Source organism: Bos indicus, chromosome 10 (assembly GCF_029378745.1).
Source record: "Bos indicus isolate NIAB-ARS_2022 breed Sahiwal x Tharparkar chromosome 10, NIAB-ARS_B.indTharparkar_mat_pri_1.0, whole genome shotgun sequence".
NCBI classification, from domain to species: domain Eukaryota; kingdom Metazoa; phylum Chordata; class Mammalia; order Artiodactyla; family Bovidae; genus Bos; species Bos indicus.
The window spans coordinates 99424628-99440427 of NC_091769.1; the positions used below are offsets into that span (position 1 = coordinate 99424628).

Sequence of the window (15800 nt, forward strand, 5' to 3'; positions counted from 1 at the left end):
GGGTAGTCCTCAGAGGCGCAGACTCAGTTGGGCCTGAGTTTTGTGCTCTTCCCAGGTCCGAGCAGCTCAAGTGATGAGGTGTTTGGCGAGCGCCAATGCTGCGACTTATCGCCTCCCCGCCACTCGGTTATCTGGGTGTAAAACCGGCGCACCTTCTCAGGCAGATGTTAACCGTCCAGACCCCCAAAAAGTTTTAGTTAGCAAAGAAGCCTGCTTACAGTTTTATAGATAATGTCTCTCTGGGGCTGCGATTGCCCCCTTCCGGCTCTGGCTGCCTGTCACCGGAGGGGGAAGGTCTGCAGCCGGCTATCTCTGTTCAATTCTTTGTTCTGTGCGCGGGCCTGGCGGTGTCTTAGGTTGGGGCTGGCTTTTCGCGTGGTAGATATCCCACAGTCTGGTTTGCTAGCCCAAATTATTTCGCTCAGATAGTGCTCAGGGTATTCAGGCCAGATTCTTACTCTAAGCGATGCAGCCCGCGCTGCGCCTCCCTGCCCAGCCCCTGCTTGCTAATGGCGCGTGCAGGCGTCTGTGCTGCTTCTCCGCTGGGGGAGTTACCGTAGGACTCGCAATCTTCGAGTTTTAATTGTTTATTTATTTTTTCTTCCTGTTATGTTGCCCTCTGTGCTTCCAAAGCTCGGCACAGATTCGGCAGTGAGAAGGTTTCCTGGTGTTTGGAAACCTCTCTCTTTTTAAGACTCCCTTCCCTGGACGGAACTCCGTCCCTCCCTCTTTTGTCTCTTTTTTTGTCTTTTATATTTTTTTCCTACCTCCTTTCGAAGAGTTGGATTGCTTTTCTGGGTGCCTGATGTCCTCTGCCGGCATTCAGAAGTTGTTTTGTGGAATTTACTCGACGTTTAAATGCTCTTTTGATGAATTTGTGGGGGAGAAAGTGTTCTCCCCGTCCTACTCCTCCGCCATCTTGGCTCCTCCTTAAAGACTATTTCTAACAAAACCTTTGTTGAATGCCTATTGTGTGTGCCTATGCAGTATTGCTCTTTACAACATCAGACTTTTCTTCCATCACCAGTCACATCCACAATGTGAAATGTCTGTTCATTTCCAAGGCAAACCACTCAATACCACAGTAATCCAAGTCTAAACCCCAACCACTAATGCTGAAGAAGCTGAAATTGAATGGTTCTATGAAGACCTACCAGACCTTCCAGAACTAACACCAAAAAAAGATGTCCTTTTCATCATAGGGGACTGGAATACAAAAGTAGGAAATTAAGAGATACTAGAGTAACAGGCAAATTTGGCCTTGGAGTACAGAATGAAGCAGGGCAAAGGCTAACAGAGTTTTGCAAAGAGAATGCACTAGTCATGGCACACACCCTCTTCCAACAACACAAGAGAAGACTCTACACATGGACATCACCAGATGGTCAACACCAAAATCGGACTGATTATATTCTTTGTAGCTGAAGATGGAGAAGTTCTATGCAGTCAGCAAAAACAAGACCAGGAGCTGACTATGGCTCAGATCATGAACTGCTTATTGCAAAATTCAGACTTAAATTGAAGAAACTAGGGTAAACCATTGGACCATTCAGGTATGACCTAAATCAAATTCCTTAAGATTATACAGTGGAAGTGACAATAGATCAAAAGATTAGATCTGATAGACAGAGTGCCTGAAGAACTATGGACGGAGGTTCAGAACACTACACAGGAGGTGGTGATCAAAACCACCCCCAAGAAAAAGAAAACAAAAAGGCAAAATGGTTGTCTGAGGAGGCCTACAAATAGCTGAGAAAAGAAGAGAAGCTATAGGCAAAGGGGAAGACGAAGGGTATTGCCATCTGAATGCAGAGTTCCAAAGAATAGCAAGAAGAGATAAGAAAGCCTTCCTCAGCCATCAATGCAAAGAAATAGAGGAAAACAACAGAATGGGAAAGACTAGAGATCTCTTCAAGAAAATTAGAGATACCAAGGGAACATTTCATGCAAAGATGGGCTCGATAAAGGACAGAAATGGTATGGACCTAACAGAAGCAGAAGATACTAAGAAAAGGTGGCAAGAATACACAGAACAACTGTACAAAAAAGATCTTCACAACCCAGATAATCATGATGGTGTGATCATTCACCTAGAGCCAGACATCTTAGAGTGAGAAATCAAGTGGGCCTTAGGAAGCATCACTATGAACAAAGCTAGTGGAGGTGATAGAATTCCAGCTGAGCTATTTCAAATACTAAAACTGATGCTGTGAAAGTGCTGCACTCAATATGCCAGCAAATTTGGAAAACTCAGCAGTGGCCACAGGGCTGGAAAAGGTCAGTTTTCATTCCAATACCAAAGAAAAGTATTGCCAAGGAGTATTCAAACTACCACACAATTGCACTCATTTCACACACTAGCAAAGTAATGCTCAAAATTCTCCAAGCCAGGCTTCAACAGTACATGAACCGTGAACTTCCAGATATTCAAGCTGGATTTAGAAAAGAAAAGGAATCTGAGATCAAATTGCCAACATCCATTTTATCATTGAAAAAGCAAGAGAATTCCAGAAAAACATCTACTTCTCCTTCATTGACTACACTAAAGCCTTTGACTATGTGAACCACAACAAACTGTGGGAAATTCATCAAGAGATGGGAATATCAGACCACATTACCTGCCTCCTGAAAAATCTGTAGGCAGGTCAAGAAGCAACAGAATCAGACATGGGACAACAGACTGGTTCAAAATTGGGAAAGGTGTATGTCAAGGCTGTATATTGTCACTGTGCTTATTTAACTTATATGCAGAGTACATCTTGAGAAATGCTGGGCTGGATGAAGCACAAGCTGGAATCAAGATTGCCAGGAGAAATATCAATAACCTCAGATATGCAGATGACACCACCCTTATGGCAGAAAGCAAAGAAGAACTAAAGAGCCTCTTGATGAAAGTGAAAGAGGAGAGTGAAAAAGTTTGTTTAAAACTCAATGTTCAAAATGAATCCATTGGCAAAACCAATACAATTATGTAAAGTTTAAAAATAAAATAAAATTTTAAAAAAATAAAAAATATAAAAAAAACTCAATGTTCAGAAACTAAGATCATGACATCTGGTCCCATCACTTCATGGCAAATAGATGGGGAAACAATAGAAACAGTGACAGACTTTATTTTGGGGGGCTCCAAAAATCACTGCCAATGGTGACTGCAGCCATGAAATTAAAAGATACTTGCTCCTTGCAAGAAAAGCTATGACCAATCTAGACAGCATACTAAAAGCAGACATTACTTTGCCGACAAAGGTCCATCTAGTCAAAGCTATGGTTTTTCCAGTAGTCATGTATGGGTGTGAGAGTTGGACCATAAAGAAAGCTGAGCACCAAAGAACTGATGCTTTTGAACTGTGATGTTGGAGAAGACTCTTGAGAGTCCCTTGGACCGCAGAAGATCCAACCAGTCCATCATAAAGGAAATCAGTCCTGAATATTCACTGGAAGGACTGATGCTAAAGCTGAAGCTCCAAACTTTAGCTACCTGATGCAAATAGCCAACTCATTAGAAAAGACCCTGATGCTGAGAAAGACTGAAGGCAGGAGGAGAAGGGGACAACAGAGGACGAGATGGTTGATGGCATCACCGACTCGATGGACATGAGTTTGAGCAAGCTCCAGCAGATGGTGAAAGACAGGGAAGCCTGGTGTGCTGCAGTCCACAGGGTCACAAAGAGTTGGACACGACTGAGCAACTGACCAACAACAACATTGTATATACCTACTCAAAATAAAACTTAATGGCATTTTGACTGAGTCAGACTTTGAATTCCAGAGTCATCTGATGGCATACACATAAGATTAAACTTATGCTCTGTTTTCTAAGTGATACACATCCAAAAAAAGGAAATGCTTGGGATGTTTTCACCAAGAAGGCATCTCACCCAAGTATAACCTTCAAACGCACAACTTCAGTCAGCTAAATATATACAACAAATCTCATTGTCAACATCACTTTTTCAAAATAATCATTACCATAAAGTAAAGGAAAAAAGGAAAGTGAAGTCACTCAGTCATGTTCGACTCTTTGCAATCCCATGGACCATAACCTACCAAGCTCCTCTGTCCATGGGATTTTCCAGGCAAGAGTACTGGAGTAGGTTGCCATTTCCTTTTCCAGGGGATCCTTCCAACCCAGGGATTGAACCCAGGTCTCCCGCATTGCAGGCAGACACTTTACTGTCTGAGCCACCAGGGAAGCCATCATTACCGTGGTGTGGATCAAAAGAAGTCTGTGACATCGTTCCTACTTTATGGGATTTAACAATCACAGAGGACTTAACAATATAAGGTTCTGGGCCAGGTTTTGTGGGAAATTTTTAAATTGTAATTAGAGATTTTAATACCTCCCCTCAATAACTGACACACAACTAGACAGAATATCAACAAAGATACAGGTGATTTGAACAAAACTATCAAACAATTTGCCTGGATTAACATCTACAGATCACTTCATTCATAACTGCAGAATATGTATTCTTTTCAACTGTACAAGGAACATTTACCAAAGTACACCACATTCTTAGCTATAACAGAAGTCTCCATAAATTCAAAAAGATTCAAGTCCCACAAAGTCTATTCTCTGACCACAACAGAATTAAGTCAGAAATGAATAACAAAAATGTCTGAAAAAAATCTGCAAATATTTACAAATTAAATAACAAATTTCTAAATAATCTATGTCTCAAAGAAAAAAATAAAAGGGGAAATTAGAAAGCATTTTGAACTTACAAAAATAAAAACGCAGCACAGCAGGATTTGTGGGATGCCACTAAAACAGAAACTTTAGCTTAAGATACTAGCAAAAGAAGAGCAAATTAAAACCAAAATAAGCGCAGGGTATGGGATTCAGAGATAGAAACTACTAGGTATAAAACAGATAATCAACAAGGGTACACTGTAAAGCACAGAGAAATACAGACATCATATTGTAATAATTTTAAAGGCAGCATAACCTATAAAGTATTGAATCATTATGCTGGGTACCTGAAACTAAGACAATATTGTCAATCAATTATATTTCAATAAAACTTTTAATTTAATTAAAAAAAAACAAAGTAAGCAGAGGAAAGAAAATAATAGAGATGAAACGATAAATCAAACAAAACCAGAAAAACAAGACTGTATAATTGAGAAACCAAAAGCTGATTCTTTGAGAAGATTAACAGAATTGAATAAACTTCTAGCCAGACTAATCATGAAACCAGAATAAGAAGAAAGAAAATACAAACTGCAATTATGAACATTAAGAGAGGTGACATCAATACAGTGTATATATATGTGTGTGTGTGTGTATGTGTGTGTGTATATATATATATATATATATATATATATATATACATTAAGAAAACAGCAGGGAATAATAGCAGTAACTTTGTGCTGAGAAATTTAACAACTTAAATGAAATGGACAAATTTCCTTGAAGACACAAAAACCCAAAGCTCACTGAAGAAGATATGGACAAACTGAATATCCCTTTATCTGTAAAGGAAGTTGAAAAACTTTTAGATGAAAAACTTATAGTTAAAAAACTTTTCCACAAAGAAAACTATAGCCCCAGATGGCTTTACTGGGAAATTCAAGCCTCCCTGGGAGCTTGGCTCAAACAGGAAGTAAGAGCTAAGGCAGAGCTGTAAATCGCCCACCTGGGCATTGAAGCATGCCCCCATTACGTATACAGAGCCTGTCAGCAAAGGCTGGGACACTTGCTAGCTCCAAACATGAGGAAAGCTGTACCATCATGATCTGACCACTAAGAAAACTGAGCAGAGATTTCAGTGGCCATACATGATAAAGCTTGCAAACTACAGAATCTGTTCAGGAAAGTCACAAAGCAAATTAACAGCAACAACCATGACAAAAAGCAACAACAAATGCTAGAGAGGAGAAAGAATCTGATGTCCAGAGTGTCCAGGTTATTTTATGTAACATGTCTAGCTTTCAACAAATGATATATATATGATATATGATACAGCAAATGATATATGATATTTGCAAAGAAACAGGAAAGAATGGCCCATATACGGATATAAAAGCAGTTGACAGAAACGATGTCTGAGAAAGCCTAGCCATTACCTATTAGATATTATACTTCTTAGACAAAACACATTAAAATATCAGGTATTTAAAAATGTTCAAAGAACTGAAGGAAACCATATCTAATGAGTAAAGGAGAGATCTGCTTCTAGAATGTCAGTGTGAGGAGCTCCATAAATATACTCCCAGCGAAACTGGTGAAAATTATTTAAATAATAATAATGCTAAAGTCTGGAAATGATCCTAAGGGCACACTACAAATACAGAAGTATTCAAGAAAATCTACTAAAACTCGGTATGAGCATCAAGAGTATATGGCATTTAAACCACAAGCCATCCCTCCCTGTCCCTCTCAGCCTGGACTGACAGAAACTCCAGGCCAAGTAGGTACAGTCAAGAACATGGGGCTCCCTCCTTCCCAGTTCCCAGGTGAAGGCAACAATATCTTTGGGAGAGAAGCAGAATATCAGTATTTCTCATGCTCTTTCCCTTCAGCTACTTGAAGAACTGGCAGAATTTCTTTAAAACCAAAGCTGCAAGAAAGATTTTCACGTAACTATGTAGAATGGGGAAAAAAAGGCATAAAGTTGGGTCCTTCATGCCTGGGATGAATCTGAAAGGAAGAGAAGGTTTGCACAGGTGGACCCTCAGCCCAGAGAGTGACCAGGTCAAGCCACAGACTGATCATCCCAGTCCTGGGATCCTACATGGAAAAGAAAAGCTCCTTTTTTTCTTTAAGGTGTTCAGTTACATTTTATGCTTTTTTTCCCCCAATACTAACAAAGTGAATTAATCCAATAAAAACGACAAAGAATTACCATAGTTTCAACGATGACAGTGAGGTTACCTAAGCCATCCGTCAGAGCTACGTAGCTTCCTCCTCTCTCTAAATGGCCAACTGTCTTCAGGTAATACCAACCTGGTTGAGTAAACTGAGTGGTATGAGCTATAGAAAAGCAGAGAAAGACCCAAATAACATTAAAGTGGTGATAATAGGATTCTTCCAGAAATAAAAAGCTATCTACTTACTTGAGGCTGAAAGAGAACAGAGTATGCCACCCCAAAATGTGCCACTTTAGCATGCGTATTATTTTGAACTGCTGGCAATCAAGACCCAGAAGACTAAAGAAAAAATTTCTCTCTCCTTCAACTGCCTGAAAGAATCTAGATAGGAGACCCGGCCCAGAAAGAGAGCTATTACCAACAATAACTTTTTATCTGAAAGACTTATCTTCATGGCACAGCAAATATCTGTTCTTCTCTTCCAATGAATGGTGTTCTTCCCCTGTAAAGCTCCAGGGCCCTATCTCTTTCTATGAATGGTCTTCTTCCCCTGTAAAGCTCCAGGTCCCTCTCTCTTTCTATAAATGGCCTTCTTCCCCTGTAAAGCTCCAGGTCCCTATCTCTTTCTATGAATGGTCTTCTTCCCCTGTAAAGCTCCAGGTCCCTATCTCATTCCTTTGCTTAGGATGGCATTATAAAGCCTCAATTGCCTGACTGCAAACTTGAGTCCCATATTTTTATGTACAAAATTAAATGGGTTTTTTTTCCTGGTGATCTGTCTTTTGTCAATTATTAGATTGACCAAAGAACCGAGACGGTTACAAGGAAAACTTTCCCAAGTATGACTGAGTCTAACAGCTAATTTCTATTTTGGAAAAAATATTTGCCAGCCTCATGTTTCAACTTTTGAGTAATTAGCCTAGTTAAATGGTATAATTAAGGGAATATTCTTAGAATGACTGGTAAAAAATAAATAAACCACACTCTGTCAGTTCAAGACTACTGAAAAACTACTTTATTCCAACAGTAAATAAAGTTATCTCCTCCCAGTTTTTGTTGATCTCTATTTAAATCACCTTAATATAACTACAAAGAATATGGTTTTCAAAAAGTTAACAAAATATTTCAAAAACTAAGCTTTATGGTTTTAAACAAGTTTATTTTCACAATACTTATTTATTGGGCACCTCTAAAGCTTGTCCTAGAAATGTACTGAGTGATACTCCTTGTCTCATTTTGGGAAGTGACAAAATTAACCCCCCAAGAAACAGTGACAAAATTATAAAAGTACGTTAGTTCATTGAAATAATGTGGGACCAACTATGTCAACATTTAAGGAGTTAACCAAATCCAATTTAAGGAGTTAATACAAATCCAAAACTTAGCATTTTCGTATTTATTAAAGAACAACCTGAGTTTAGAATAATGTCATGATTACATGGTTAATGTCATGACTATAAATCCCTGTGAAAAATACATCAACTGGAAAAAAAGAGCTTGGTCTTAGAATAATCAAGAATGGAATACAGAGAGTAGCTTAGTTACCCGAAAGAGTCTTATAAAACACTAGGACAAATCTTGCTAAAACAGAGATACACTTAAAACCAATGTGTGCACATGTGCGCACACACACACACACACACACACAGTGTTTCTATAACTCCCTCTAAGTGCTTTCTGCTTTGTCTCTTAGAAAGAAAGGCAGGGAGTGAGGGATGGGATCTGAACCATACCTGATACCCAGATAGGAGCTTCCACCACGTAGTGCCCACTCCATGGCTCCTGAGCAGTCATCAGTCCACAACGCCCATATGGCAACTGCTGATAGTAACTGGCCACCAAGTTCCAAGCAATGGTGCTAAAAGATTGTTTGATAAAAGAGAAACACCAAGCAGCTTGTAATAAAAGTGTAAATGTCTAGAAGCCTATAGTATAAAAGACCTTAGCAAAGTTTACACAAATATATGCAAGTGGTAAAATTACCACCCAAAACAAGAAAATTTAAGTTGCCTAAGTTCACCCACATTTTGAAAAATCAAATGAGGGATGCAATATTTTTAATAGTGAATCATATAATAAAAAATACAAATGTATATGAAGTGCACAATTTTTACTGCACAATGGTATAACCAGAAAAAGAGTCACGACCTACCAGTACCACAAACGTGAGTCAAATACAGATAAAGACTTTATCTATACCTGCTTTCTTTTTGACAATCAGCCTTCTTAATGCCCCAGTTTCATGACATAATTTCATGACCTGACTCAGCGGCTGTAAAGTTTTACAATGAGAACTCTTAAGAGTCCGACTGCCAGGGCTCAAGTGATGGTGTAGGCAGACAGGGCAGGGGAAGAGAACCACACATAACTCTCTTGATACAAGAAGAGCCATTTAAGGCCTAAGCCACTTTGTGGTCTAAGCCTGCCCACAATGCTTGCCCCTGCAGAAGAGGTCTCAGTAGTAACTGATTTTAAGGGAACAAAAGCATCTAAGTCAGGGAAATAACTTAACCGTATCTAAGACAATATATCAGACCCCAAAATAAGCTCTATTTCTGTTTGCAGCTTCCTGCCTTCTCTTTCTAGAGCTGACACATGTTAGGTATAGGACGGATGAACGAAATAAGGCAAATGCTTAAATCACTGAATTTAGGTTGTAAGACTATGGAAGTCCATTGTACTTTTTTTTACTTATTATGCTTTGAAATTTTTCAAAATGAAAACCTCTGAAAGTTTTAATAACTTACGAAGTCATGTAGCCATTGACGTAATTCTGATTCAATATGCGACCCCAGCAGCCTGCACCCATATCACTATTTACAGTGCTAAAATCTTCAGAAGACCAAAGCTTCTTCTTAGTCAACCTAGCATCCTTGACTGTAAGTGTCCCAGGGTAATGAGCTCTAGAAAAGAAAGAGAGGGAGGAAATGTAAAAAGTCAGAACAGGCACTTCCATATATTTACTGAGTAAATACCCTCCCTGGTAGTTCCACTGGGAAAGAATCCACCTGCAAGGCAGGAGACCCCGGTTCAATTCCTGGGTCAGGAAGATTTGCTGGAGAAGGGATAGGCTACCCACTCCAGTATTCGTGGGCTTCCCTGATGGCTCAGCTGGTAAAGAATCTGCCTGCAATCTGGGAGACCTGGGCTCAATACCTGGGAAGGGAAGATTTCCTGAAAAAGGAAACGGCTACCCACTCCAGTATTCGGGCCTGGAGAATTCCATGGACTATTCCATGGGGTCATAGAGTCAGACGCAACTGAGCAACTACAACTTTCATTGAGTGAACAAACATATGTGTCTTTGCCAAGGTTTTCTATCTTAAAACAATGGGCAACTTCCAGGTAGATGTCAGGCTGTATGTAAGCATCTGCTTCCCACCCCTGGGTCTCAGGATGCCCTGAGGATGAGATGCACTTACAACGAACAGAAGCAGGGAGATCATCAGTGGGAAAGACCTCTTCCTGGAAACCATAACAAGAAGGAAAGGATGTCGACAGATGGAGGCAGCAGAAGAGGCCTAGAACATTCCAAGAGATGAATGAGGTGGAGACAGGATTCAGACTTCCCAGGGGATGTAGTGAGCTTGGACAGTAGAAAGGAAGGAGTGAAAAAGAAAACCAAAAGTAAGACTTCCCTGGCAGCCCAGTGCTTAAGAATCCACCTTGCAATGCAAGGGACGCAGGTTCAATTCCTGGTCAGGGAACCCACATGCTGTGAGGCAATAATGACAGAAGTGCACAGGCCACCACTAGAGAAGTTATCACAAGGAAGACCCAGTTGATTTGTTATAAAGAGATACAGTATTTATTTAATTAAAAAAAAAGACTAATGAGCTTATTACATAAAGTATCAATAGTATTTCCTCCCCTGCTCTACCCCTCATACAGAGAAAGACAGCTTGGCATTTATTCCTCAGCAAAAACAAAAACACTAAAACAAAACCAACAAAAACCCAGAGGACTCTTCTTTGAATAAAAATAAGAAGTTATTAAACCCAGAGCAGTGGTGGTTCTCAACTTGGGTGACTCTGCCTGGTGGAGAAGCCACAGCAGGAGTTGCTACTGTTCTCTAGTGTGCAGAGGCCAGAGACGCTGCTAAACAGCCTACAATGCCCCTAGCATGTCCCCACAGCAAAGAACTATCCAGCGAAGAACATCAAAGTGCAGAGGTGGAGAAACCCTTCCCAGAGCAATGAACTTCTCCCTTCTTCTGGCACTTGGGAGGAGTCAACTGAAATATAAATGTACATTTAGTGTTCCAAGGCTAAAATATTGTCATAATGATGGTTGTGGAAGTGACTGACTACTGAATATAAAAACAATTAAGAAATTTCAAATGTAAAATAGAAAAGAGGCTAACAGTATAAGAGTTAGCACATGAACTCTAGGGAGAAGAGTGTGTACTTCTTAAGCCAACAACTACTGACAAAAAATTTAACAAAAATACAAGCAAAATAACAGAGACTGAATCATATTACAATTCTTATCTTTGTGGTTTGGAACAGTAGTATTCTTAACATTAAAAGAATGATTGTGAAGACCTATTTTAGTCTGGAAAATTCTGAAGGAGATGGAACTACCAGACCACCTTCCCTGCCTCCTGAGAAACCTGTATGTTGGTCAAGAAGCAACAGTTAGAACAGGACATGGAACAACGGGCTGGTTCAAAATTGGAAAAGGAGTAAACCAAGGCTGTATATTATCACCCTGCTTATTTAACTTATGCAGAGTACATCATGCAAAATGCATGGCTGGATGAAGCACAAGCTGGCATCAAGATTGCCAGGAGAAATATCAATAATCTCAGATATGCAGATGATACTACCCTTATGGCAGAAAGTGAAGAAGAACTAAAGAGCCTCTTCATGAAAGTGAAAGAGGAGAGTGAAAAAGTTGGCTTAAAACTCAACATTCAGAAAACAAAGATCATGGCATCCAGTCCCATCACTTCATGGCAAATAGATGGGGAAACAGTAACAGACTTTATTTTCTTGGGATCCAAAATCACTGCAGATGGTGACTGCCGCCATGAAATTCAATGATGCTTGCTCCTTGGAAGAAAAGCTATGACAAACCTAGAGCGTGTATTAAAAAGCAAAGACATTACTTTCCCAACAAAGGTCTGTATAGTCAAAGCTATAGTCATGTATGGATGTGAGAGCTGGACCATAAAGATGCTGAGCACCAAAGAATCAATGCTTTTGAACTGTGGTGTTGAAGAAGACTCTTGAGAGTCCCTTGGACTGCAAGGAGATCCAACCAGTCCATCCTAAAGGAGATCAGTCCTGAATATTCATTGGAAGGACAGATGCTGAAGCTCCAATACTTTGGCCACCTGATGTGAAAGCTAACTCAATGGAAAAGACTCCAATGCTGGGAAAGATTGAAGGCATGAGAAGGGGATGACAGAGGATAAGATGGTTAGATGGCATCATCAATTCAATGGATAGGAGTTTGAGCAAGCTCTGGGAGATGGTGAAAGACAGGGAAGTCTGGCGTGCTGCAGTCCATGGGGTCACAAAGAGCTGGGCATGAGTGAGCGACTGAAAAACAACAAACTTTAGTTTTTAGTTATTTAATTCCATTTCCGTCATGAATCTTTTAAGAAAAAAAAATCCTACTTGGGAATTAATTATCCTAGTAAAGATGAAGTAAGGCACATCAATCTGGTGTTCCATGGTTTCCTAAGGAAAAATGAATATATAATAAAGAATATAAAATAAGGAATCAGAGGAAAATGAGATTCCACCTGAATCACTGACCTCAGGTGAAAACAGACACCTCGTCAGTACTGTAAAAATGCACAACAGAAACCCAAAAAGAAAGCTAGCACCTAACAGGGTTGAGAATTCATGTTCTGGAACTATAAATCCCAACTTGGAAAATCTGACTACTGTTCTCTGCAATTACATAATTTTAATAAACTGTAACATTTTGATCCATAAATCAGACATCAAATCCCTTATGATTATACAGTGGAAGTGAGAAATAGATTTAAGGGACTAGATCTGATAGACAAGAGTGCCTGATGAACTATGGACTGAGATTCGTGACATTGTACAGGAGACAGGGATCAAGACCATCCCCATGGAAAAGAAATGTAAAAAAGAAAAATGGCTGTCTGAGGAGGCCTTACAAATAGCTCTGAAAAGAAGAGAACTGAAGAGCAAAGGAGAAAAGGAAAGATAAAACATATGAATGCAGAGTTCCAAAGAATAGCAAGAAGAGATAAGAAAGCCTTCCTCAGTGATCAGTGCAAAGAAATAGAGGAAAACAGAATGGGAAAGACTAGAGATCTCTTCAAGAAAATTAGAGATACCAAGGGAACATTTCATGCAAAGATGGGCTCGATAAAGGACAGAAATGGTATGGACCTAAGAGAAGCAGAAGGTATTAAGAAGAGGTGGCAAGAATACACAGAAGAACTGTACAAAAAAGATCTTCACGACCTAGATAATCACGATGGTGTGATAACTGACCTAGAGCCAGATATCCTGGAATGTGAAGTCAAGTGGGCCTTAGAAAGCATCACTACGAACAAAGCTATGGGAGGTGATGGAATTCCAGTTGAGCTATTTCAAATCCTGAAAGATGATGCTGTGAAAGTGCTGCACTCGATATGCCAGCAAATTTGGAAAACTCAGCAGTGGCCACAGGACTGGGAAAGGTCAGTTTTCATTCCAATCCCAAAGAAAGGCAATGCCAAAGAATGCTCAAACTGCGACATAATTGTACTCATCTCACACACTGGCAAAGTAAGGCTCAAAATTCTCCAAGCCAGGCTTCAGCAATACGTGAACTGTGAACTTCCAGTTGTTCAAGCTGGTTTTAGAAAAGGCAGAGGAACCAGAGATCAAACTGCCAGCATCCACTGGATCATCGAAAAAGCAAGAGAGTTCCAGAAAAACATCCATTTCTGCTTTACTGACTATGCCAAAGCCTTTGACTGTGTGGATCACAAGAAACTGTGGAAAATTCTGAAAGAGATGGGAATACCAGACCACCTGACCTGCCTCTTGAGAAGTTTGTATGCAGGTCAGGAAGCAACAGTTAGAACTGGACATGGAACAACAGACTGGTTCCAAATAGGAAAAGGAGTACATCAAGGCTGTATAAACTGTGGAAAATTCTTAAAGAGATGGGAATACCAGACCACCTGACCTGCCTCTTGAGAAGTCTGTATGCAGGTCAGGAAGCAACAGTTAGAACTGGACATGGAACAACAGACTGGTTCCAAATAGGAAAAGGAGTACATCAAGGCTGTATATTGTCACTCTGTTTATTTAACTTATATGCAGAGTACATCATGAGAAACGCTGGGCTGGAAGAAACACAAGCTGGAATCAAGATTGCCGGGAGAAATATCAATAACCTCAGATATGCAGATGACACCACCCTTACGGCAGAAAGTGAAGAGGAACTAAAAGGCCTCTTGATGAAAGTGAAAGAAGAGAGTGAAAAAGTTGGCTTCAAGCTCAACATTCAGAAAACAAAGATCATGGTATCTGGTCCCATCACTTCATGGGAAATAGATGGGGAAACAGTGGAAACGGTGTCAGACTTTATTTTTTTGGGCTCCAAAATCACTGCAGATGGTGACTGCAGCCATGAAATTAAAAGACGCTTAGTCCTTGGAAGGAAAGTTATAACCAACCTAGATAGCATATTGAAAAGCAGAGACATTACTTTGCCAACAAAGGTCCATCTAGTCAAGGCTATGGTTTTTCCTGTGGTCATGTATGGATGTGAGAGTTGGACTGTGAAGAAAGCTGAGCACCAAAGAATTGATGCTTTTGAACTGTGGTGTTGGAGAAGACTCTTGAGAGTCCCTTGGACTGCAAGGAGATCCAACCAGTCCATTCTAAAGGAGATCAGCCCTGGGTGTTCTTTGGAAGGAATGATGCTAAAGCTGAAACTCCAGTACTTTGGCCACCTCATGCGAAGAGTTGACTCATTGGAAAAGACTCTGATGCTGGGAGGGATTGGGGGCGGGAGGAAGAGGGGACGACAGAGGATGAGATGGCTGGATGGCATCACCAACTCGATGGACGTGACTTTGAGTGAACTCTGGGAGATGGTGATGGACAAGGAGGCCTGGCGTGCTGTGATTCATGGGGTCGCAAAGAGTCCGATACAACTGAGCGACTGAACTGAACATTTTGATGATCTGATCTAAGTCACTTCAAAGTCATGTCTGACTCTCTGCGACCCTGTGGACTATAGCCTTTCCAGTTCCTCTGTCCATGGGATTTTCCAGGCAAGAATAATGGAGTGGGTTGCCATGTCCTCCTCCTGGGGATCTTCCTGACCCAAGGATCAAACACGTATCTCTTACATCTCCTGCACTGGTAGACAGGTTCTTTACCACTAATACCACCTGGGAAGCCCTTATTCTATATCCCAGAACTTCATTCCATGATCATAATATTCAGTTTTGACCTCTCAAAGAAATGCTAATTTTAAGACTCATCTAGTTATCACTCAGTCAAATGTATATCTGGTATGTCTCTGGTAAAAATAAAAAATACTCAATATAAAAAATAATACTCTGGAAAATATCATGCTATAATGCTATTAATGATCTCTAGATATTAAGATTTTGAGTAAGTTCCAACTCTATAGTTTTCTACAGTTTCCAAATTTTCTATAAAGAGTATGCATTATCTTTAAAATCCCAAAAAGCATCTCTTTCAAAGCTATAGAAATAGGTATTATATCGCTCATTCAGAAAATAAAGAAACTGTTACATTTTAAACCTGAGTGATTTATCAAATAATCTGAGAAAAGAGGGTTGAACTGATATTGAAATTCAGGTCTCTTGTGATGCCCAGATCTACAGTTCAACAAAATAATGTAAAAGTTCTTTAAGAATAATTTTTAAATGCATATAATTAGGCAAAACGTCTCTATCATTTCATGGCATGATTTTTCAAACTTTAAATGACAAGATTAAGATCACTGAAAGTAAACCAAAGTTTATCCTA

The 15800-nt window shown here is 39.9% G+C and overlaps 1 protein-coding gene across 4 annotated transcripts in view; it reads right to left on the reverse strand.

The window, feature by feature from the left end:
- The window catches only part of GALC (galactosylceramidase), a 64071-nt gene that overhangs the window by 21569 nt on the left and 26702 nt on the right, over positions 1 to 15800 (reverse strand). For all 4 annotated transcript variants that reach the window (XM_019969359.2, XM_070797962.1, XM_019969360.2 and 1 more), the window contains 3 exons: positions 9561 to 9716; positions 8547 to 8671; positions 6849 to 6976 (listed from right to left, as the gene is read on the reverse strand). In XM_019969359.2, coding sequence (XP_019824918.2) covers positions 6849 to 6976; positions 8547 to 8671; positions 9561 to 9716 — 409 coding nt within the window. The remainder of the gene's footprint in view (positions 1 to 6848; positions 6977 to 8546; positions 8672 to 9560; positions 9717 to 15800) is intronic.